The sequence below is a fragment of the Orycteropus afer genome, unplaced genomic scaffold, assembly GCF_000298275.1.
Source record: "Orycteropus afer afer isolate SDZICR_OR568_19922 unplaced genomic scaffold, OryAfe1.0 scaffold00029, whole genome shotgun sequence".
NCBI lineage: Eukaryota > Metazoa > Chordata > Mammalia > Tubulidentata > Orycteropodidae > Orycteropus > Orycteropus afer.
In genome coordinates this window covers 11,985,114-12,009,074 of record NW_006921616.1, presented here as the reverse complement: position 1 = coordinate 12,009,074, position 23,961 = coordinate 11,985,114, and the positions used below count along the sequence as shown (strand labels likewise).

Sequence of the window (23,961 nt, the reverse complement as noted above, 5' to 3'; positions counted from 1 at the left end):
GTTCTGGCAGCCACACTGCTGCGTTTCTGTATGAGAAGTTGGTCCATCAGTTTGAAGCCAGGTCCGTACGTGAGCACAGCCTGAAGAAACTGCCAGTGTTCATTGTGAATTACCTGGGCAAACATTTGTATTTCCAAAGCTGACAAACAGGCTAACCATTCCAACAGTCATTGCATCCTGCCAAATACTACCCTCCTGGTGGTCCTGCTCAGCTACAGGGAACAAGTCAGAGGTAAGACGCCTGGAACACCACAAGCCACAGGCAGCCACCCCAATAAACACCCCTTTTCATGTCCCACCCAAGGCCGGTGTGGTCCCGACTCAGTATTGAGGACATCACTCCGGAAGCTTCCTTGCCTTCAGATACCCAGCAAGGGCTCGCGGAGTGTTGCGTACCAACTCCAGCTGGAGAAGCGGAGCGGGGCTGCTGCAGGTTCCTCAAGGAGAAGGTGGGTTATGCTCCCAAGCTGCCTTCTGGCACCCCCAGCAACCAGAGAACTCACTTCCTGCTCGGACAGGCACTTAAAGTCAACTTTGAACCTGAGCTCCCAAAAGCTGAAGGAAAAGGATGGGGACAATTCTGAACAACTCTCCACCCTTTATAACTTTAACCAGAAACACAATCTACTCATGAATACGCTAACTTGAGAAAAAAATTAGATGCTATTCAAATTTCAGGGCTGTTGCCTTTGTAGGGAAATGATGAAAGTGGATGGCAAGTTTCTTTTCATGTATTATAAAGTAAATTCCTTATATTTAATTTTGATAATCAGTTTTTGTTTGTTTTGATTTATTAACAGGCAGCATGAAGCAAACTGGTTAAGACCTTAATTAGATCACAATTATTTATTAGTAAATCCTGAATATAGAGACCTGTGAATCCTCAAATACATCCTTCTGAACTCTATTGTTTTCAGGCTTGGAAAAAACAATAATCATTTACAAACTCTTCAGAGACCCATCGGAGATTTCTTTAATCCACTTAAAACTAAGTATCTATCAGATTCCGATCCAGTATCATTTCCACGTTCTTAAAACAACTTTTCAGTCACAAGGTCCAGGCCACAGTGGCATCACCAACATCCACAGGAAGAGACCGGCATGAAACCCAGAGACACAGCAATGGCTGTTCTATTACACTGGTTATTTTCTTTACTCTAGTCTTCAAACATCCTGTAACATGGCTATGTAATTTTTATAGTAAAAATGGTAAGTTAGGGAAGAATACAAGGTGATAAAACATAGTAGATGCTATAAAACAATCCTTGAAAGAAATATGCAGGCGGGAGACACTGAACTACGATAAAAAGCAGCTCAGTGGAAGAGTGCCCGTGGGCTCCGGGACAGATGCCGGGAGCGCTTCCCAGCATGGCTGTCCTTGGAGGCAGGAGCAGCGCAGCCTCCTTCCCTGTGCCACCATGGCTCCCCCCATAGCATGTATGACATATGATGGGTTTCCACACATTTCCTCAGCCTCACGTGCCTAGGGAATATCCATACCCTTATGGAACCTGCACTTGATTCGGCTTTACAGGGAGGAAAGTGAGGTTCATGCAAAAGTAGTGAAGCAACCAATTAATGGTGGCATCACTGGCAAAGTAAGGCGGCACGGTGGTTAAGCACTTGGCTGCTGACCAAAAGGTTGGCAGGTCAAAGTCACTGAGCAACCCTGGGAGAAAAGCCCAGCAATCTGCATCTGTGACGATTACAGCTGAGAAAACCCTAAAGGGCAGTTCTCCTCCATCTCGTGGGGGCACCGCGAGTTGGAATCGACTAGACGGTGCCCAACAGCAAAACATCAATCAAGGACAAAAGCAGCCATTGCAGGCAACCAAGCCACCTCACTTGCATTCAGTAACCATGGGCTCAGGGAAAAATTAGGCAGCATCTTGTTTTATATGTCACACACTCATGTTCACTTCCAAAACTGCAACTATACGCGTGAGACTGCAAAGACATCCCGCTCCTGACACCCCCAGAGGTGGGGACCCCTCCAGATCCTTGCATGGTATTTTCTGGACACTAAAAACCAAAACCTATCTTTTCAAAATGTGTACATCTCATAAGAAAGACTTCTAAAACTCATTTTTGTTTTAAAAAAACAAAAGAAATAGCCTAGTGGCCATTTTAAACTAGTAACTTTCCCCAGAGAGAGGCAACAGAAACGCTTCCTATGTAGGTAGCTAAAAATTTAAGTCCTTCAAGAAGAATTCCAGAGTTCATCACCAAACACCCCAGTGATCTGAACCCATAGGCTGCGCATTCAGGAATGGCACTTCTTGCCGTGGCCTCTCTCCCCATGGAGGCGTCTGCAGGTGTCCTATGCGGGTCACAGCTGCTGGCTGGTGAAGAAGGACTTCATATCTCTGCAGACGGGATTCACACAGAGCGGGCAGCTCAGTGTCAACTGCTTGGAGCAGTGCTCGCTGGACTGGATGTGTGTGAGCACCAGGTCGGCCAGGGCCTGACAGACAGGGTGGGAACAAAGTGTGTCAAGGAGCAAATTCGCAGCCATCCTGCCCCATGCCTGCCCTGATCAGCACTGAAGCCTGGGGTTTCTTTTCATCTGAACTATAAATCCTTTGAAAGACATTCTGTGAAACCTTCCTGTCCTGAGAGTCCTCAGTTTAGAGAAAGCTAAAGCAGAGATTTTAGGAAATGAGGGGCCCCTCGCTCGCTGACGAAACCTGGCCTCTGAACCACACACTGAAACCCAACAGAGCTGGAGGCTGGAAATAAGAAGACTCGGTTATCTAAGGGGGAAAAAAGTGAGAGTATAAGGAATTCGATTTTATTTTTGTAATTAATTGGAACTCAAAATGTTCTAATATGTGAGGAAAACAATATTCTGTAGGAGTTTCTCAGAGGATTACTCTCCAGGATGTTGTACTAAAGCGCTCGTAACGTGGTGCATACCTTAGAGAACAGTGGGTTTCCGTTCAGAGACTCGGCTCTTCTGATATTTTCCACTCCACACTGAATCAAACGAGAAAAGGGAGGGAAAATACATGCAAGTTTTATTTTGCTTTTGTTTTGTTTTTCAAAGAGACTGACTGCTATTGAGAAAAAAAATCCACACACAACCCAGTTACTTCAAAAGCGTTCACAGACCGCTTGGCAATGAGGAATGGCCGCAGGACTGGGCACATGTGTTGGTTTTCATCTATCACAAATTGCCCTTCAATTTCTGGGTCCCCCCGGCCCCATTATCTCCCCACATGTGGTCTGCTTCCTAACCATTTCTGAGGTTACACTTTTTGGAATTCCTGAGTAATTTCAATCTGCTCACCATCCTTTCCCCCTCCCCCTCTTGGGCACACTCCTGCAGACTCGGCTCCGGCAGGACGCTGCTTTGATTAGTAAATTTTCAGACCCATTTTGATCCCAGGGCTGAAATGAAGCAAGTTCACCTAGGACTCTCTGGCATCTACAGAAGCTGGACGGGGCCCACCTCTGAGTCGGGCTGTTAGGTCTACATCGACGTAGAAAACTCTGGGTGATAAGAAGCTGAGGCTATTTTCCTACCGCCCGCTCCCTGCTCTGAAAACAGACAGCTCGTCAGCCCTGAAAATGGAGAAACGGCTCTTGGTGATCTGATGTAGGACCCAGGTGGTCAGGTTCTCCTCTTGCCCTTTCCTGTGGACAGTTTTTCAGGTGCTGTGTCTTTAAATTCAAAGGACTCCTGGTGGCCAGAGACTAAGGGCTGGCCTGATAACTGAAAGGCCGGTGGTTCAAACCCGCTCCGTGGCTCTGCGGGACAGAGACCTGGCGATCTGGATCTGTAAAGATCACAGCCTAGAAAGCCCTTGGGGACAGTCACACGGGGTCACCAAGAGTCAGAAGTGACTCGACAGCACACAACAACATCCTTAAATCAGCATTCCTGTCAGGAGACTGGCATGGGAGGAAAGCTGAGATTCAGCAAAGGCGCAGTTCTCAACTTTAAAAGAGCTTTGTTTTCAAGCTGCATGTAAAAGACTCCATGCAACCCTGGGAGAATTAACATTGCTGCAGGGTAATCTAACAAAATACTTAGCAGAAGTGAAAATGCGCATACCCTGCACCCCAAAATTCCCTTTCTAGGAATTTATCCTAAGAAAACAATTAGAAAATGCAAAAAAAAAAACAAAAAAAAAAACACAAAAACCCAGAAACTGACACTTTTACAGAGTAGTTTATGATAGTGAGAAATCAGAAACATCTTCAATGTGTGCTGATGAGGAATTTGTTAAGGAAAATAATTATACAGATCTAATTATATTTATTGATTTGGGTCCCTAATAGCTTTTTAAAGGGAAAAAAGTTACAAACCATTATGAAGAACTCATTAGCACAGTCACCATGTGAGATCAGGGGGCAGCATTTGCCCAGGAAAGAGCTAGGAAGGCGGAGGCGATGGGAAGGGAGGAGGATGCAAAGGGCTGGGTGCAGGCAGGAAGTGCAAGAGTACTGTTACACTGTGGGGACTACAGCGATGTCACAGAACAGAATGCGTGTGGACTTTGAATCGAAAACCATTTTGCTCTGGAAACTTTCACCCAAATCACAATTACGAAATTTAAGAAAAATTAAAGGAGTCTGCAAAAAAGTAAACAGTATGAACAAAACACCTTTTTTTGTTCAATGTGTAGGCAAGTACTATTTTTCTTAAAACATACACACACATACATTTAGGAAAAACGAGTACTTACTTCCATCAAACGATTACAGACGTTACTACTCTCTGAGAGGGAAGGCTGTGGGGGATTTCGCTGCTCTGAACTGTCTGAACGTCACTAGCTTGATTATCAAAAAGCAATAAAGCCAATTCTATTCTAGAAAAAAAATTCAAACTACTTTTTAAAGAAAGACGTTTTAAACTCAGTATATCTTCCTATCAACATAACAAATAAATTACAGCTAGGTGGTTTTCTTTACCCTCTATGTGGTCCTCTATGTGGACAATCTTACTAGTGGCTATGGGATTTGCATTAACTACCCACAGCATTTGCTCTTTGTCCTCAGTTCCTGAGATGTGATCCCTAAAAAGAAGAAAATGAAAAAGACCCTTAACAATTTTCTCTAATGGTTTCAGAGTCCTCGGTAGACTCTAAGCCTGACGGGTTATGCAGGAGCAGGGGCTCTGGGGTGGGGGCTGACCAGGCAGAAAGACCCACCATGTAACACCCATGGCCACCCCCACAATGTCGACTGGCCCCAAGGGAGAGGGGCTGCAGTTTGCATTATGTAATGAGAGCCCCCATAGAAGCTCTGGATGCTGGGTGGCCACGAGCCTCCTGGTCGGCAGCACCCACCCTCCAGAACGTGGTGCTCACAGACCTCACGCTACGCATCTCTTCCTCACGTGGAGCCTGCCTTGGATCCTCTATGACAGAGATATAATCCTGAGAACAGCACTTTGTGTGAACCGTTCCAGCCAGTTACTGAACCTGAGGGAGTAGTGGGAGCCAGCAGGTCGGAAGTGAGGGGGGCTAGGGAGTCTTTGAGCTTGTGGCTGGCATCCTGAGGGGGTAAAGGGAGCCCTCAAGTTTGTAGCCAGCAGTTTAGCAGTGAGGGTGTTGGGGGACTTCCAAGCCTGCAGCCACCAACTCAGCAGCCTGTAGGACCAGACCCTTCGTGAGTGGTGACCTAGCTCCAAGGGTCAGGTCAGAGGAACGGGCACTGCCTGGGCAGCTGGTATCATAACCGAACAGAGAAGTAAAACGTGGGGTGTGGCACAGCCTCAGGGTGGATGTCAGAGAGAAGTGGATTTGAGTGAATAGTTGCTATTTGTCCAGTTAGTCACTGTGGCAGTTAAGGTCATGTGTCAACATGGCAGGGCTTGGTTTTGAGTGGCTGAGCAGCTGGATGTAGTATTCCCCAGGATGAGACTGGTGATCCACCTCATGGTGGGATCTACTGTGAGCAGCCGAGTAGCAGCCCGGGGCATGGGGTCTTCTTCCAGTATATAAGGAGAAGGTTTGAGAAAGGGCTCGAGATTTCTGGCACGCTTGGACCCTGCATGTAGCTGAGTCTTCATTCAGCAGCCTGCCATGCTGCCTGTCAATCTTGTGACTTTCTGTACTTGAACTAGCAGCCTGCCACGTTACTTGATAATTTGAGGACTGTGCCATTTTACCTGTTGACCTTGGGTTTGTCAGCCTCAGCAGCCACCTGAGTGAAGAGATGCCTCCAGCTCCAGTGGGCTGGGAGCCAGAGGCAGAGCTGAAGCCCAGGATCAAGGGGCCTTTGCCCAGCCCCTAGAGCTGGCACTTTGAACTCGGCCTTCTAGTCTCCTAAAACTGTAAGAGACTAAATCCTTGATTGTGAAAGCCATCCACATGCATCCACTGTCTGTTCCAGTAGCACCAGAAGACCACAACAGTCACTGATAACCAACCTGATCATTAAGTAAAAACAGCCAAGTAATATGAAGGAATGTGAACTGTCATTCAATTCAGACACAAATGCGTGTTTCAGACAAACTGGAGGGAACTGTACATGCACTCAAGTCCTTGGAGCAAGCTCACAATTAACCAAGGCCAGGGTGGAGAAAAACTACAGAGACTTCATGAAATTAAATACACCAGCAACCCGGCAATCTCATTTTAGCCAATTACAACTTTCCACAAATCCTTTATCAGAACTACTGACAAGTAATTTAGGTCCTCCCAAACTTCATCAACGTCTGACTGATGACCAGCATGGATACACAGACACCTCGGGGCTGGGAGCTGACTGCAGTTCAGCCTCCACCCACCCTCCACCCTGCCCTGCACCTGCCACCCAATTCCACAGAGGGTGAGCATTCTGAGGCCAGGCCTGCATCAATCACGCCGCAGATGACCAGGGCCAGGAGTTCTGGCATGAAGTGAGGCAGGGGAAAGGGCCTCTTGCACGTCAACGTTCCATGGTTCCCATAGAAACTACACTAGGATTCGGACTCAGGCTCAGACTGGTCCTCAGAAGCAAGGAGATGGGTGGGCAGTAGTTTTTCTCCACCCTGAATGGCAATCCACATCCATCTTATGGTACAAGGCACTAAGGATGATAGTTACTTCAAAAAGCAGATTGATCACAAAACAATGCAAAGAGCTAATTAAGTGAGTGCATACGAAAGGCCAAGGAAACTATAGCATAGGCCACTTCTGCATTCATCCCACCCTCTCTTCCCACACGACGGTGACCACCACCTCTCACCCTCTCCTCCCACACAACGGTGACCACCACGTCCCACCCTCTCCTCCCACACGACAGTGACCACCACCTTCCACCCTCTCCTCCCGCCCGACGGTGACCACCTCCCACCCTCTCCTCCACCACCTCCCACACTCTCCTCCCACCCGACAGTGGCCACCACATCCCACCCTCTCCTCCCGCCCAACGGTGGCCACCACATCCCACCCTCTCCTCCCACACAACAGTGACCACCACCTCCCACCCTCTCCTCCCGCCCGACGGGGACCACCACGTCCCACCCTCTCCTCCCGCCCGACGGGGACCACCACCTCCCACCCTCTCCTCCTGCCCGACGGGGACCAGCACCTCCCACCCTCTCCTCCCACATGACGGTGACCACCACAGGCCTAGAAACCCAAGGAGAACAGTGTCACTGCCCCAACTACACAACACTATCGGGGGAGAAGAAGAATCAAAGGACAATAAAAAGCTTCCTTCAGAACTGGGGAGAAGTATGGTTATTTTTTCTTAATGAAATGTAGTTTTAATTACTTTCAATTAGTTACAGCCATTCAAATGAATCAAAACAATGCTTAACACTCAGTGGTCCCTGAGCCGCCTGGTTTACTGAAGGCATAAGGCTTTCCCACTGTTGAGATATTACTCAGATTAAGTCATCCTCAGAACAAGGAGGGTTTACTGGATACGGTACATGCAAACAACTATTTGTTGTAATTGTTGTTAGGTGCTGTCGAGTTGACTCTGACTCAGTGACCATGCAGACCACGTGTAGAACAGAAGGAAACACCACCCAGTCCTGTGCCAACCTCGCTATGCTTGAGCCTGTCAACAAACACCTATCTAAACAATATTCCCGAGTGATACAATTAAATCACTCCAGAAAAGGCTTCCTTTCAATATAAGTCACAATGGGATTAATAAGCCTGACCGGAGCTCTTACCTGGTTTGCTAGGACTTGAGAGTACTCGATATCCAGCTCATATAGCGTTTCGATGTGATCGCTCGTAAACGCTATCGGAACCAAAAGGATGTTCCTCCTGCCCCTCTCACAGAGCCCTCTGATAGCCTCATCTGTTTGAGGGCCCAGCCAGGGCACTGGCCCGACCTGTGAGAAAGGAAGGTGAATGGGCACACAGCCACTTCTCTGGCAACCCCCACCCCCACCCCCATAGCCCACTGCCATGTACGCAGACCCCTGCCTTCGAGGGCTAGGCCACTCTCTACCTGCTGTAATGGGTTTCGGTATTTCCACATCTAAACCTAATCCTTCTAGAAGTTGACAAGATGTATCAATAACAGTTTCTGTCACTACAACTGAAATATATGAAATTAACTGGTCAGTGGATTTCCTGTCCCACTATGCTTGTTTACAGAGTTCTTTCTACCCATGGTGAGCAATCAGGGTCAAACAGTCCGTGAAAGGGCCAAAGCTAATCACTGTATAACTAAGTCCTAAAACAGACTTTCTCAAAAAAGCTGACTGCCAGCAAACGTGGATGCCACTTACCTTGGACTGCCACACCAGTCGGTAAGGGTTGGAGTAGCCCAGCTTCTCCATGACTCTCTGGACAGTGGCTCCTACCTCCTGAGGATAGGGGTCCCCTCTGTTGACCACCTGCAGCACAGACACCAACGATGCTCAGTCTGCAGCCCTGTGCAGGGTTCTGCGAGCCTCAGCATGCCGGGAGTCCTGGACCCAGTCCTCCCACACTGTCTCCAGCTCTAATGAGGTGCCGGGAGTCCTGGACCCAGTCCTCCCACACTGTCTCCCGCTCTAATGAGGAACAACCCTGAGCTTCATCACTCAGCTTTCCTGGATCCATCTCCTCCCTGGCAAAAGGAGAACATGGCACTCAATGATCTCCAAGGTCCCTGAGAAGGTGGGAAAGTATGTGTTCCAAGCGATCTGTCAGAGATCGACAATGCGTAACTGTGACGTAAAGAATTGACCTACAAAAGTTGCACGGGACCAGGTTTGCTGGTCCAATGGAGCCTGGTGTAACCACTGAGACTATGGCCCCTAGCTGCCCTTCAGGTCTGGAATTGAACCCACAACTGTGGTTTCCAGCCATACAAAGTACAGGCATGTGAGTTAAACATTTACCTCAAGTAGACACACACCCTGGAGAGAACAATCATGGGAGAAGGAAGGGCTGCTTATGCACAGGGAGATAGCTCAGGGTGCAGAAGAGTATGAAGGGATGGACACTGGGAGGAGGTAACTATGGGGAGGAAGTGGGAGGGGAGCTGCTGCATTGTAAATTTTGGTCAATGACATGAGACAAAGTATATGTGAACTGCTGTATGAAAAGTGAATTTACTCTGTAAATCTTCACCCAAATCCTAAAAAAAAAAAAAAAAAAAAAGTTGCACGGGAAGTGTCAACATGGAATGGGAATTTCTATGTTGGTAATCACCTGAGACTTTAAAACAGGAATTAAATGAGTGCTGCATGGACAAGGAGTCCCTGAGTGGCACGAACAGTTAAGCACAAATCTATTGAGCAAAAAAGGGTGATGGTTCAAGTCCGCCCAGAAGCACCTTGGAAGAAGGCCTGGTGATCAACTTCCACAAGATCAAAGCCATTGAAGACTGTGGAGAGCATTCTACTCTGAAGCACATGGGGCCATCACGAGTTGGCGTCAACTTGACAGCAATTGGTGGGTGGATTGTACAGAGCATGTGTAGAACTACGAGGGTTGTGGGGCCCAGGAAAACAGAAGGGATAAATGCTAGCGGACAACAGAGGACTGAAGCAGCACACAGCTTCAGAGGACAGGCACCTAGAGAATCTGGCCTATACCTTCTTATTCTTTGTCTCTCCCCCAACTACAATGGACCACAGACCAAAGCTCTGGGCCCTGCAAACGTGGGAGCCATGCTCCTGACCATCAGGACAGCTGGCTCACAAGACCTTTACGATGCCCGACGCAGATGTTCTTTTAATGTGTAGTTGTGCGTTGGTGCCCTTTCCCCTCATCTGTGTCTCTCCACAGCACTCACCACCTTCCAGCACACCATACCCCTAATATACCACACCTTTTCCTTATGGGCTATTTTATTATCCATCCCCCTCATCCACTCAGGACGGTTTTGTTCATTTCCACACCCTAAGCACTTAGAACAGTGCCTGGCATACAGTGGTGCCTAATAGATATTGTTGAAAAGCAATACCAACAAAATATTTTAGGACATTCCTAAAAGTGCATCAGAAGGCCATGAAGACGCATAAATGCAAAAGGAAAGAGGGACATAAAACTCACCACTGCAAGAGCACAGCAGTAAGTGCTGGGAGCAAGCCCCACCAGCGGGTGCTCAAATGAGCAGCTCAGAGTCTAAGGAACTGGGCATTTGCACCACCACTAACATCTCACCCAAGATACCTTCAAAGACAAAGGGAAAACCAGCAACTTTACAATGGACAAATCTAGTTAATACCACTCAACCATGTGATCAAGGATCACATCACCAGTAGTAAGACACACTGACCCCATCCCCCCAAGGGGCCCAGCACCCCTGGAAGCAGGACCTCGATCTAAACACGAGAAAACATCAGACACACCCAGGTGGATGGAAGGTCTACAAAGTAAGTGCAGAAGACCTGTTCGAATATGTCAGTGTCATGAAAGACAAGGATGTCTGAGGAAGCGTCACAGATCAGAAAGGATGAGAGAGACATGACAACTGTGTGCACTTTGGAATCCTGGAACAGAGAAAGGCCACTGGCAGAAACACTGGTGAAATCTGAATAAAGTCTGACATTAAATGAACAGAATTGTGTCCATGTGAATTTCTTAGTTTCGATCCTTTTACTACAGCAGAGTAGACAGGCAGAGGTGAATATTAGGGTAGGCTGGGTGAGCAGTATATGGAAACTCGCTACAATACTTTTGTTACTTTCCTACCAGTCAAAGATTATTTCAAAGATATAGAAAAGTAATGGTATAGGAAAAGCATTTTCTGCCTTGACAGACCCTTGGTCATCCCTCCCCCTTCCTCATCCTCATGATTTCCTGGCATTCATCAGTCCCACATAGGACCCTTGGGCAACCAAAACCCCAGGAGCAGTACGCTCAGTCCCAAGGGACAGAAAGGGAAGTGAGGCCAGGGTGAGACAAGGGGAGGCCACACCTGGAATCGTTCACGTATCAAACATGTTTTTCCTCTTCTGGGTCAGAGCTTCCCTTCTGGTACTTCAGACACGGTTTCATCACACATAAGACAATTATAAAAAGAATGAGGGAAGAGGGCAGGAGTGGGGACGTGAAGAGGGTGTGCTTGACATCAGAAAGGAGGATGTCAACTTGTTAAAAGACATGCAGGCTTCCAGAGGAGAGAAGTTTATCTCTAGGGCCACCTACTGCTGGAAACGGGGACTGCTTCATTGAGATGTGAGAGGGCAAGAGGTGCAAAGGGCTTGACACCGAGGGCCAGCAGATGGCAGTAAAGGCCAGTTGGAAAAGTGGGCCCAGACTCGTGAACGCCATTGACCATGGAGGTAAAAACCTCATACCACCTCAGAAAATGGCATCCTCCAGCTCTCAGGGCTTGACAGCAGCACGTTAGGAAACAAGCCAGCTCTGAGCTGACAAAACTGGCTGTTTACCCCAAGCACTCAGAACAAGCAAATATAACAAACAGCACAGTAGCTTGATGATCTTATGTCCAAAAATGCATCAGGTACGCAGATGGCAGTATTTCCACCAACAGCCCAGTGTCCTAGACAAACGCAGGGATAACCAGACCACAACTTGAGGTGCTCTATAGTCACGGGCCAAAATGTGTTCCCTCGTCTCAGCAAGTTAAAAACTACCGTAGCTTTCTGGAATTCAGACAGACCTCATCTACCAAGTCTTCTGAGGCCACATGCATGGGAATGAGAGTGACTGTCTAAATGGAGGCTCTACAACTCAACCCCCTGAAGTGTCAGGCTCAGTGCCTCCTGGGTGGTCCAAGATGTCTTCTCTTAACTGTCTAACTTCTTTAAACTTCATATAAACGAATCTCTCTTCAAATTACCATTTTAAAAGGGTTTATTTAAGCCAACATCTATTTCCCATCTGATACTCTGAATTTGTGGTTGGTTGGTAGGTTTCAAGAGGTTAGTCTAATTAAATAGTTAAATCTGGGATTTGGGGAGTCTTCCTTGTTCTAGGCTTAGCATGCTATGGAAGCAGGGTCCATTTTACACATTTAGAAAATGAAACAACCCACTTGCCTACCACAAGGTCATTAAAAAAAAACGTTCTTACTTACAGACATCGGCAGTGAGTGAGCGGAAAAAAGAATGACAACCTCGCTTCTCTTCTCCAGTGGAAAATGGTCCAGTTCTTTGAGAATGTGGTCTGCAAAACACTGTGGGAACACCAAGAAATGAGGATCAGGAGAAAGTGGGAAGACAGAAAACAATTCTTACATGAGAGCTACACCAAAACTCTCAGAGCAACCTTCAAAAAAAGAAAACAAAGAAAAAGGAATGCGCTTTAAAAAAAAAAAAAAATCATCAACAGTACCATTCTCCTGCTCTGGTTCATCATCAAAATGGATCCTAACGGTTTCAGGGGCCTGGGGGATTTGATGGGAAACTTCTAAAGCTTGCTAATGGCTCCGCAAAAATAAGCGCTGGGGCTCTGCTTGCGCTCCCCCTGGGGAGGGGCAGGGCGCACCTCCAGATGGGAAGGAAACACAGATGGGAAGGCGAGCTGTTTCAAGACCTCGCATGTGCTGGGTTAGCAGGAAGGCAGCTCCCAGGGTCTTTCTATGGCGTCCATCATTTGGCTTCCAGGCACATCACGTCAGACACACAGAGCAGAGCAACTAGACAGTTGTGTCTGTCCGCGTGGCGCTTTTCTTCTAAGCCTGGCATCCTGAATGAGCCAGTTCTCCTAGTGACAGGGTAGACGCTGGTGTCACCGCGCCAAATTCACAGAGCGGGCAGAGATGCAATGGGTTTGGGGCCCATTCAGTCACATCTGTGGAACGCAGCCTGGAAGGTGGGTCCTGCCTCCCCCCCCCCCCCATCTCTGTCCGCCAGACCGGTTCCTTCCCTTCGTCTAGTTCACGCCTTCTGATTCCTATGATAGGTGCTGAAATACGGGATCTGAAGAGTCTGCTTTCATCTTAAGCTTTAATCATTCTTTGTCATTTCAATTATAAAGGAAATGCTACAAAGGACATTATCAATTACCCATGTCAATTGACAAAATCACAATAGAAATGTGGATTAGATAAAAGAAGTATCAATGTTAAAGTTACTGACGTTGAACATGTCTGATCTAAGGAAATAAACACCCAAGCATTTGGATATGTTGGGTGATGGTGGATATAATTTACTCTTGAACGGTTCCAAAAAAGGTGTACACACACACACACAACACGCAAATACAACAACAAACGGGACAGATGTAAACAATGGGTCAATCTACATAGAGTATATTCCTCACACTACTTTCCATCTTGCAACTTCTGCATGTTTGAAATCGTTTCCAAATTAAAAGCTTTTGAAATCATTATAAAGGATGATTTACCAGAACCCTGGAAATTTTCACTTCCTGGTATTTTGATGTATCAGTGGTATTCCCTAGTAAATACTGATATACTGTTAATCTCTCCAGAACCTCAAAATTTGGTACACAGAAACCCTAAGGCACAAAAAAATGCCTAGAGAATTAGTTCCCTCTGCAAAATTCCTAATTTATCTACGGAGTAAATGTGATAGGATTAAACACAAGAAAAAACAGTATTTCTGTTTTAGCGGCCTTTAGAGTGTTTGGAAACTAAAGGTGCTCAGAAAGGATGTATTTCTGGTCGAAAGCCTAGACAGGAAACCAAACTCACTGCCGTCGAGTCCGTTCCGACTCACAGCAACCGTCCTTGGGTTTCGAGGGAGCATCTCCACAGAAATAGAATGCCCAGTCTTCCTTCCGAGGAGTGCCTGGTGGGTTTGAACCGCCAACCTTCTGGTTAGCAGTTAAATGGATTAGGCACGCCACCAGAGCTCCCTGCCTAGATGGGAGGCCTGTTTTAAAGTTTATACAGGAGTCTGGAATTTATGATGAACAGCAATATTAAAGATAGCAATAACTGAATGACTGGGAAATTAACACCTCTAACAAAGAAAGATGTGGATTAGAAACAAAATAAAGGTTTTCGTTTTTTTAATGTCTGCTAGATATCAAATTTTCTCATATTAAGAATTTATAAACTTTTGTTTCCAAAAGAATTCCGTTTTTCTGACATTAATATTTTTCCTTTCTTCATCTTGAAAAACTGCAAGTAAAAACGCAATTCATCATGGCTTGCGACAGACTCTAAGCCAGCTTTAAAACAGAGCAGCAGTGGGCAAGGAGAAGTGCTGCTTCAAGCTGGTCAAATCCATCTGCCCTGTTTCTCCGTGATCCCAGCGCACAATGAAAGGGGCGCCGCGCTCCCAGATCCTTCAATCACACCGTCCAGGAGGACAGATAAACGCCTCGGAAATTCCCTTTCATTTTATGAACAGAGACTTCCTCAGTTAAGAGACCTTTCCATCTTTTGACTTCCCCCCTTTTCAAAGGCTTGAATTTTAATGCAAATCTAATTACTCCCTCCATGGGGCTGGCAGATGCTGTGCAGACCCCTCCATCCCCTCTGCTACCACAAGGCAGAGCGGACCGCAACTCCCCTAGTTCCCAGTCACAGGCCTCCAAGAGCCAGACAGGAGCGGGAGGTGCTGCTCCTGCAAGAGGCGAGGACAGACACACAGACCAAAACTCCACTCATCCCTAAAGAAAGGTCCCTTCTTTTTACTTTTTACCTAAAACAGGATTTCAACCTCCAGCGTTACAACCTTTTACATCAACTACGGGACAATCTACTTCCGTAGTGATACTGCCTCGGAAACCCAAGGAGGGGTCACTATGAGTCAGTCAGATTCCACGGCACATAACAGCAACAACAACAACGCCAAAGAAACACTGTCTAGTCCGGCCTGATTTTAACAATGTCCTGCGCCATCTAGTGGTTATGGATTTTAAGGGACACAGGGATTTTTTTTTTTTTTTAATTGTTAGCCTGTTAATCTGGTATTTTGCCAGAAGCCAGAGAATGTGCAAGGAATAAAAAATGAACTGGACCTGGCCTTAGCGCCATCTTGTTAGAAACCTCCAAGTGGAGGTTGACAGCCAAGTGGAGGAAGAGGCAGATTGAAGCGCAAAAGAAAAACAATGAGGCAGAGGTCCAAGTAAACACTAGCGTCTACAACCACAGAAACTACTGCAGCAGGAACACGGGATGCCAGCCAGAGGCCAGGGACACTGTTACTAGTTGCTGCTACTGCATGCCACTGTCTAGAATGGATCTAGGACTTCCATCACCATTCCATGGCCAGGAACACCTGAGAGGACCACCTTGCTCATTCCAAATCAGTCCCTTCTGACCCTCAGCCCTGGACCTATGACTTTCTTTCTGGACTAGTTCTGTTCTCACTCAGGGCAGCTGAGTGTAACATGTGCACATTTAAGTCATCTCTTCTGCTGGCTTAGCGGAAGAATGAAAAAAGCAAGAAATGGACTGGATGAGATCTAACTCACGTGATACTTCTTGGACCTAAACTGACTCCACAGCAAAAACTGCCACCAAAAGAACAAAGCAATCTCTCTGCAGTCACCAGCAGGACTTTCAGAGTCAGAGGGCAGCACAGTCTACAGTGTTACCCAATCAAAGCCATTACGTTTAACACTGTAGTTCTAATTGTTCTCCTAAAATCAACAAGTAAGTAAAAAAATTTTGGGCCACATAAATGTCACAGATCTTTTCATATTTGAAACTTCCTCAGCTGAAAATGCTAGGTTTATATATTTTCAGCTCTCAGAATACAGACATACATTATCTTTAAAATTTTAAAATCTTTTAAAATGTCAAAGGATTTGGAGAGAGGATTTACTTTGTCAGTCATCCAACTTATGAATGCAAACAGCAACATTATTCACCGTAGCTGAGACACCAGGCATGATCTTTAATGTTCTTCTGGTTGCTGACAACACAAAACCCCAAAGATAATTCTGCTATGGTTTAACAGCAGTAATCTAAGGAAAGACAAGAGACTAACCATTTAAATCTTTAAATTCATTTTCTCAAAATAAATCAGAAGTTTAATATAATTTTTTCTTAATGCCCAGCACACGACTTAACTTAAGCATGAAAAGGGTAAGGCTGAAAAGCATGCACACACAAAACCAAACGGGGACAAGCACCTGACACGCACCTGGCGGTGCCTGGCTTACCTGAATGAGGAGGGGATGTGTGGGCCACCTGTCGATAGTGCTCCACCTCATTGTGGGCTTCTTCCCCACTCCACTGTAGTGCCTGTAAATGGCATTTAAGCTGCTGCCTGAAATACACCGAGGACCACTCAGTAAATGAATTTTGATGATGATGAAAATGAAAAACAGACTAGTAAAGGCAGCAATGGTAAGTTCAAAGTAGGTAACTGCTTCTACACTGAGCTGGTCTACAATCATTTCAATACTTTCAAATGCATATAATTTACTCTGCAAATGAAGATCACTCAAAAGCAATCAATTGCAACAGACTTTCAAAGACTATTAAGGTCATTTCTAGTGAGAAACACAATAGCCATGGATTTAGGAAATACCCCAGCAGCTGGTATTTGCAGGGACCAAGTCTTTCAACTGAAAGCATGCTTATCCCACCCTCCCCCCCGTTATGAAGCTAATGAACCCCATTACAGAAAAGGTAGTGAGTGGTTGACCATGAACTCACTGATCCCACCGTGCTAATGCAGTCAGTGCTCTGTTCTAGCACAGTTCTTTCCTGTTTTTCTCTGTTGAATATCAACGACTCTGTACCCTGAGTATCTTGGGTAGTTTTTCTTAAAATTATGAGATAACTAGTCTCTATGTTACTATAAAACCTTTATTCCTTCATGACAAGGAGAGCAGCTTCCTGAGGTTTCTGCAAGCATCACCTACTTTTCTCTGCGCCTACAAAATCATCAGCTTTCCCCAGACTAAGGTAAATGGACACCTAATCCTCATAGGTAACCTGCTAAAGTCTGTATTTCTAAGGAAGAGATGGAGATTGTGAACATTCAAAGCCAAAGGCAAGCAGATGGTGCCAAGTCAATGCCACTTTGTCCTGGCCTAGGAGGGACGGTGGTGGGGCCAAGCCTCAGCTCGAAGAAGCACTCCTGGCACAGGCCTCTTCTTCAGTCTTAGCACCGGGCAAGGTCTCCAGCCTTTCCGGGCTTCCCATCACCAACCCACTGACCTCTCCTGTATCAGTCAGGTTTCCCACTTAAAATGCTGGTCAGGATAGAGCAGTACTTTAAATCAAATGTGCTCTGAGGCTAAGACAACATTCAAAAAATAAAACTGGTTCACCACTGGTGAGTAGGTTGCAGTGAAACAGAAGAACCCAAATGGACTCCACTCCAGACTCAAAACTAATTTCTGGAGCAACCACAGAAGAATCACCACCATATTCAATTTCAAGCTACACTTTACAGTGAATACCATTTTCAGTGTGTACGAAAGGCCTTCTAGAAGCTACATGAGTTCTTTCGGGTCACTGGGAAATATTCAATGAACTATGAGGAGAAGTAAGTAAGAACCCAAAACCAAACTCATTGCCACGATTCAATTGAAGAAAGGGAATATGAAAAAACTGTGATTGATAATGTTGTTGTTACTTGCCATTGTTGTTACCCTACAGGGCAGGGTAGAACTGCCCATAGGGTTTCCGAGGCTGTAATCTTTACAGAAGTAGACTACTACATTTTTCTCCCATGGAGAGGATGGTAGGTTCAAACCACTGACCTTTTGGCTAGCAGTAGAGTGCTTTAATCACAGTGCCACCAGAGTTCCTTAATAAGTGTGGCCTAGATTCCTTAAAAAGCTGGAATTAGAAATACCATTTGACCCAGCAATCCCTTTACTAGGTATATATCCTAAAGAAGTGAGAGCCAGGACAAGAACAGATATATGCACACCCGTGCTCATCGCAATGCTATTTACAATAGCAAAAAGATGGAAACAACCTAGGTGACCATCAACAGAAGAGTGGATAACCAAACTATGGTACGCACACACAATGGAATACTACACAACACTAAAGAATAACAAAGAGTCTGCAAAACACTGCATATAATGTGGATGAACTTGGAAGACATTATGCTGAGTGAAATAAGTCAATCACAGAAGGTCAAATACAGTATTAATTAATTATTGTAAAAAGTCAAGGAAAGGTTTATATATAGAAGGAAACTTTCTTTGTTGGTTACCAGGGGTAGGAGGGGAGAGGAAGGAACACTGCAAAAAAAAAAAAAAAAATGCATTGACCTATGTCACTTTGTTGTTGTTGTTGTTGTTTGCCGTCAAGTCAGACCCGACTCATAGCGACCCCTCCTTGGGTTTCCGAGGCAGTATCACTACGGAAGTAGATTGCCCCATCTTCCTTCCGAGGAGTGGCTGGTGGATTTGAACTGCCAGCCTTCTGGTTAGCAGTCAAGTGCCTTAGGCACTATGCTACCAGACAAACATAAATGACTCTTAATAATATATACTAATGTCTGAATGCAATCTGGGAGTAAAAAATATGTTGACCCGATCCCTGAGATAGCAAGCAGGCAACTGTCATTGTGGGTGACAGCAGAAGCTCTGCCTATAACTCATGACACAGAAATTGCCAAAGATAGATTCTTCTCCAGCTCTCATTCAATATATAGGAAACAGCAAGAAGTAATACTTCCCAAAATCAAGAACACTGAGAGAAGTCTACAAAGGGAACCAACCCCAACTGGGCTTTAGTTGAACCATCAACCAACCCACAATGAAGCACAACCAAAAAATATCAGTATTTCCAATGTTATATGGGCACTTAGGCTTTCAAAACGGAAAAAGCTGTCACCTTTTCCTCATTCATCAGAGTATTAGGGTAGCAATAAAAATAAGGTTTATTGGACCCTAGAATGTGGCTTAAGGTCATTACTGATCCATTATACAACCACATTCAGAGCCTGAACACTGGCGGCCACTGTCTTCCAGCCACCATTCGTAAGTTTTGAAGATTGGCCAGTAACTCAAGGAACAGATGAACCATGAGATTTCAATAGACCATCCTGAATGCTCGCGTTTAAAGGAGACAGGCCAGATTTGCCATTCAAATCTCCAGTGACTGATCCTTTCCTTCTGCACTCAGGCTGCCTAGTTATTTTCTCCAGGCCACATCCATCCCCCCGTTTCAGAAGCGATGTACTTACCCGTGGTAGAGCAGCTATACTGTGGATACTGTGTGAAGGCAATTGCCCTTTCAAGTCCATCGCTCTCCATCTCTTCAATTGCTTCTTCTGTTAAAGGATGGACATACCGAAATCCAATATAGCATTTGTGAGGGGCTGTTTGGAAGCATGTGTGGAAAGGAGAAAGTATTAATCTTTACATAGATTTCTGGCATCACTGAACATACTGCTATGCCCAGAACAAAGGTCAGGTAACCTAATCTCCTCCAATGCTGAGAATGTGGGCAGCTGCAGAAATCTCCTTGGATCTCATCAGTCTTCAGCTGGGACATGGACTTGTAGTTGCTATTTTCTGGATTAAACCCCTATACTCAGAACAATAGATTTTGGAACTCAAGCTTCTGCTCTTGACTGGGCTGAGGGGATCAAGAGAAGAAGCAAAGACCAGACACGGTTCTAAAGTAGAAGCCCCTCCAGTGCAATCCCCTTGATATGTGGGTTTTTTTTTTTTTTTTTTTTTGGTACTACTTAAATCCCATTTTCAAATAGGGAAGCACAGATTCTGAGTTCATTCACTTGCTCAAAGTCACACTCAGGAGATGGTCCATCTGGAATTACAACCTGGGGCCCCCACCGCAAACCCATCCTTGTCCCATGGCCCCGCTTGCTCCTGTCATCGACTCCCACCTCCTATTACCTTAGATCTCAAGTCCTCAGGTTTATATGACCAAATATAAAAGCATAATTTCACATACGCTGGGATAGTTAGTAAAAGAGGACTGATAACAAATAATTGAAACGACTATCCCCATTTAGCATAGAGAAAACAACAATGATTGAAGTGGAGGGTCCAAGTGGGATTTCAAGTAATAGCTGTTGGTGCCTAAATGACTCAAGCCAGCTGCCCATCTTTGTGTTCCTTCTCCAAGCACTTCAGAAATTCCCTCTTCTGCTTCCTCCATCCTCCTGCACCCTTTTATTTCCCTGTATCTCGAATGCATACCCAACCACACAGTTTCTTTGTATTCCCAGCTATGATGTGTGTCCGAGGAGAACGGCACACCACAGGATTTCCAATGGCTCATCTTTCAGAAGCTGATCACCAGGCCTTTCCTCCCAGGCATCTCTGGGTGGACTCAGTTAGCAGCCAGGGGCATTAATGGTTTGCACCATGCAGGTACCCCCACAATTTCTCCTGCCATCAAGTCGATTCCAACTCAGAGCATCCCCCATTGAGTACCTAAGGCTGTCAATCTTTACGGAAGTATATTGCCCCATCTTCCTCCTGTGGAGCAGCTGTTGAGTTTGAACTACTGACCTTCTAGTCAGCAGCCAAATGCTTACTCACTGTGCCACCAGAGCTCCTTCTACAATTTCTAGGTATCCATAAAATCATAAACAGAAAGTTTTCTAGAGTTCCCCAGTCTATTTCCTTGCCATTTCATATGATTTTACAGAGATAATACTACGCGAATGGCACTGAGAATGTGAATAATACAACCAGGATGATGTTACCGTCCAAAGCATTAGCATATATGGCAACTGAGAGCACGACCCTCAACTTTGGTTCAAGTGAAGAAAATGGTAGCAGGTTCAATACACATACATGGATGACACTCTTCAGTAACTTGACCCAGGGAATGATGAAACAATGGAACATGTTACCAAGGACAGAAGCAGAATATTATGAGGAGAGGCTTACATGTGCATGGCATGGATGGTCGGAATCTTTGGTTACAGATTGGAAAAAAAGGAAGAAAGAAAGGAAGGAAGTATAAATGGAATCCTTTTTGGCTGTCCATCCTTCTAGACCACCAGTTTTAGGCTTTCTTTCATTAATCTAATGGATTGCAGTTACAACAGACCAGACGACATGACTGTGCAAGCAAGCTATGATGATGACTGTGCAAATACTATGTGGTTACTGCTAAAAAGCCAGCCATAACAGTGTGACTAAGCCCGTTTGTAAGCAATACCTGGTGATGTGAGCTGAGGCTTAAGTGGAATTTGGTTTCTAATATTGAAGACTACATAGTAATCAGATTGACAGAGTAAAATCCCCCCTCACTGCAGCCAACCAGCCAGCTTCTCACGTTTCTTTTCACCTGTGCAGTATCTGCAAGTTGCAGTCTGGGGTCCAGGGGCTCCTCCAACACTGCAGACTGGGAGGGGTGGGGAGGCTGCCTGTGTAGATAAAGGCAGGGTGGGTAACTGCCTTCGGAAGTGAGAGAGTGTTCTGGAAAGAACAGATAACGCTTTCTAAACAGTCCAGTTAAAGACAGCATGCAACAGGGGTTTGGGAGAAGTCACAGTATGCTCTCTCTGGCTGGGCCTATCCTAAGGCAATTACAAACTGTGTGCTCACTGGGGACTGGCGGTTCCAGGGGAAGCCAGGTGGGGAAGGAGGCTCTGCAGGTCAGGAGCACATCTGGGAGAGCTAAGCCCATCAAGCCTGGCTGGCTCGGCCTGCTCAATGCCCAATGAACATCTTGGTGAGAACCAATAAAAGGAGAAAACAGCAGAGAAACTGGATTTTTCAACAGCAAAGCTTCATTCATTTGCAGCCAATAATTAGTGTGTATGGTAGTTCAAAAGCAGCGCATGGGATTGAGAGAAAGGTCTGAAAGCAGCAGCATCATGTTTTTGAATTTGTATCAAATCAGGGACCCTACGTCAACAATGAATGATAAAAGCTCATGCTTACTAAATGTTTGCCATGTGCCGAGCAACATGCTGACCCCCTGGAGAACAGCGTCTTTCATTTTCACAATGATCTAGGAGTTAGCTCCTATTTCATGCCCATTTTCAAGACGAGGCTTATTGAGGTCAGCAACCTGCTGGAAGTCACACAACCACGAGTGTGGAAGTCAATTCCAGCTAAACAAAATCTACACTTATCATTATGCCTCCGACAAAGAACGGACCTATTTTATGGAGTAGCAGTTACTTAGACTTTCCTTAGAAGTCACAATTCAAACAAGCAAACTGTAACTTTTAAAATATATTTTAGGTTTAGACTTTTCACTAAACGATTGCACTTCTGATCTGTTCCCTTCTCTAGTCCCTACATCACCACAAAGCAGTGGAACTATACGAAATGAATTCCAAGTCAAATCCCCTGATAACTCACTATGTTAGTAATTGGCCGACTCTGTGCAAAGCTAGTGGATCTCTAAACTGCCACACTGGCTACCAACAAACAGCTATTTCCCTAGAAAATAGGCACACAAAACCTTGATACATTCTTGTAATCATCACATCTTCTTGACTAAAGAGAACTTTCTCCTAATAGAAACAAACAAATAAACAGTGCTCAAACTTTTTCCTGGAGAGAAAGGATGAGAAGGGAATATGCATAAGAAAAAGAAGAAAGAAAAACAAAGCAGATAAAGCGGGAAGGAAAGAAAATTGGAACGGGTAGGAAGGGAACTGACAGGCCCACTCCAAGAGAAACTTGGTCCTCTCACGGAGCTTCACACCCAGTATGAGAAGCAGGACACATAATCCTTTGGGGCAATGTGAAGTGAGCTCCTGAGGGTCACCTCTGGTGATTGTTTTGGTTACGTAGTGCCGCTCTGACAGAAATATAACACAAATGGGATGGCTTTCACAAACAGGGCTTTATTCTCTTACAGTTCGGGAGGCTAGAAGTCCAAGTTCAAAGGGCCAGGCTCTAGGGGCTATATGAAAGCCCCTCGACCCTGGGCTTCAGCTCTGTCTCTTGCTCCCAGCCCACGGAAGCTACCGCATCTCTTCGCTCAGGCAGCTACTGGCTGCTGAGGCTAACAAGCCCAAGGTCGACAAATAAAATGGCACAGTCCTGATGTTGCCAAATCACATGGCAGGCCATCAATTCAAGTCCATTGAAAGTCCTAAGATCAGCAGAGCATGGCAGGCTGCTGAACAATGACACGGCTACATGCAGGGTTCAAGCATGCCATAAACTAGAGACCATTCCCAAAGCTGCTTCTTATATATGGGAAACAGATCACATACGCAAAGTAGCTACTCAGCTGCTTGTGGCAGTTCCCACCATGGAGTTGACTGCCAGTCTCACCATGGGGAATAACTACCACCAGCTGCCCAGCCACTCAACCAGGCCCAGCCAAGTTGACACACAAACTTAACCACTACAGTGATCTTCTTGGTCTTCACTGCAAAGTTTCCCAAAATAAATTTCCAGGCCTGAGACTATGTCATTTATCCTACCTCCAGCCATCGGTGTGAGCACCAGGTCTCGCATCTTCCATTCCATACAGCACCTCTCCAACAAGTCTCTGGCAGACTCCTCTCTGCCCTTCAGGCAGACTGGCCTGACGCAGCAGCAGACCCCAGGAGAATGAAACCTCCTTAGGTGCCAAACCCAAGCCACTGCTGTCGATTGATTCTGACTCATAGCAACCCCCCATTGGGCTTCCAAGGCTGTAAATCTTTACAGAAGCAGAATGACTCCTTTTTGTCCTGCAGAGCAGCTGCTGCGTTTGATCCGCTGACCTTCTGGTGAGTAGGCCAATGTCTTACTCACTATGCCACCAGAGTTCTTT

The 23,961-nt window shown here is 45.8% G+C and overlaps 1 protein-coding gene across 1 annotated transcript in view; it reads right to left on the bottom strand.

Moving 5' to 3' along the window:
• Positions 1-2,329: 2,329 nt before the first annotated feature.
• The window catches only part of FECH (ferrochelatase), a 63,882-nt gene continuing 42,250 nt past the window's right edge, over positions 2,330-23,961 (bottom strand). The window contains exons 4-10 of the mRNA XM_007935552.1: positions 19,439-19,573; positions 16,443-16,549; positions 12,436-12,534; positions 8,687-8,794; positions 8,120-8,284; positions 2,917-2,976; positions 2,330-2,464 (exon numbers count right to left, since the gene is read on the bottom strand). Of these exons, the coding sequence (XP_007933743.1) occupies positions 2,330-2,464; positions 2,917-2,976; positions 8,120-8,284; positions 8,687-8,794; positions 12,436-12,534; positions 16,443-16,549; positions 19,439-19,573 (809 nt within the window). The remainder of the gene's footprint in view (positions 2,465-2,916; positions 2,977-8,119; positions 8,285-8,686; positions 8,795-12,435; positions 12,535-16,442; positions 16,550-19,438; positions 19,574-23,961) is intronic.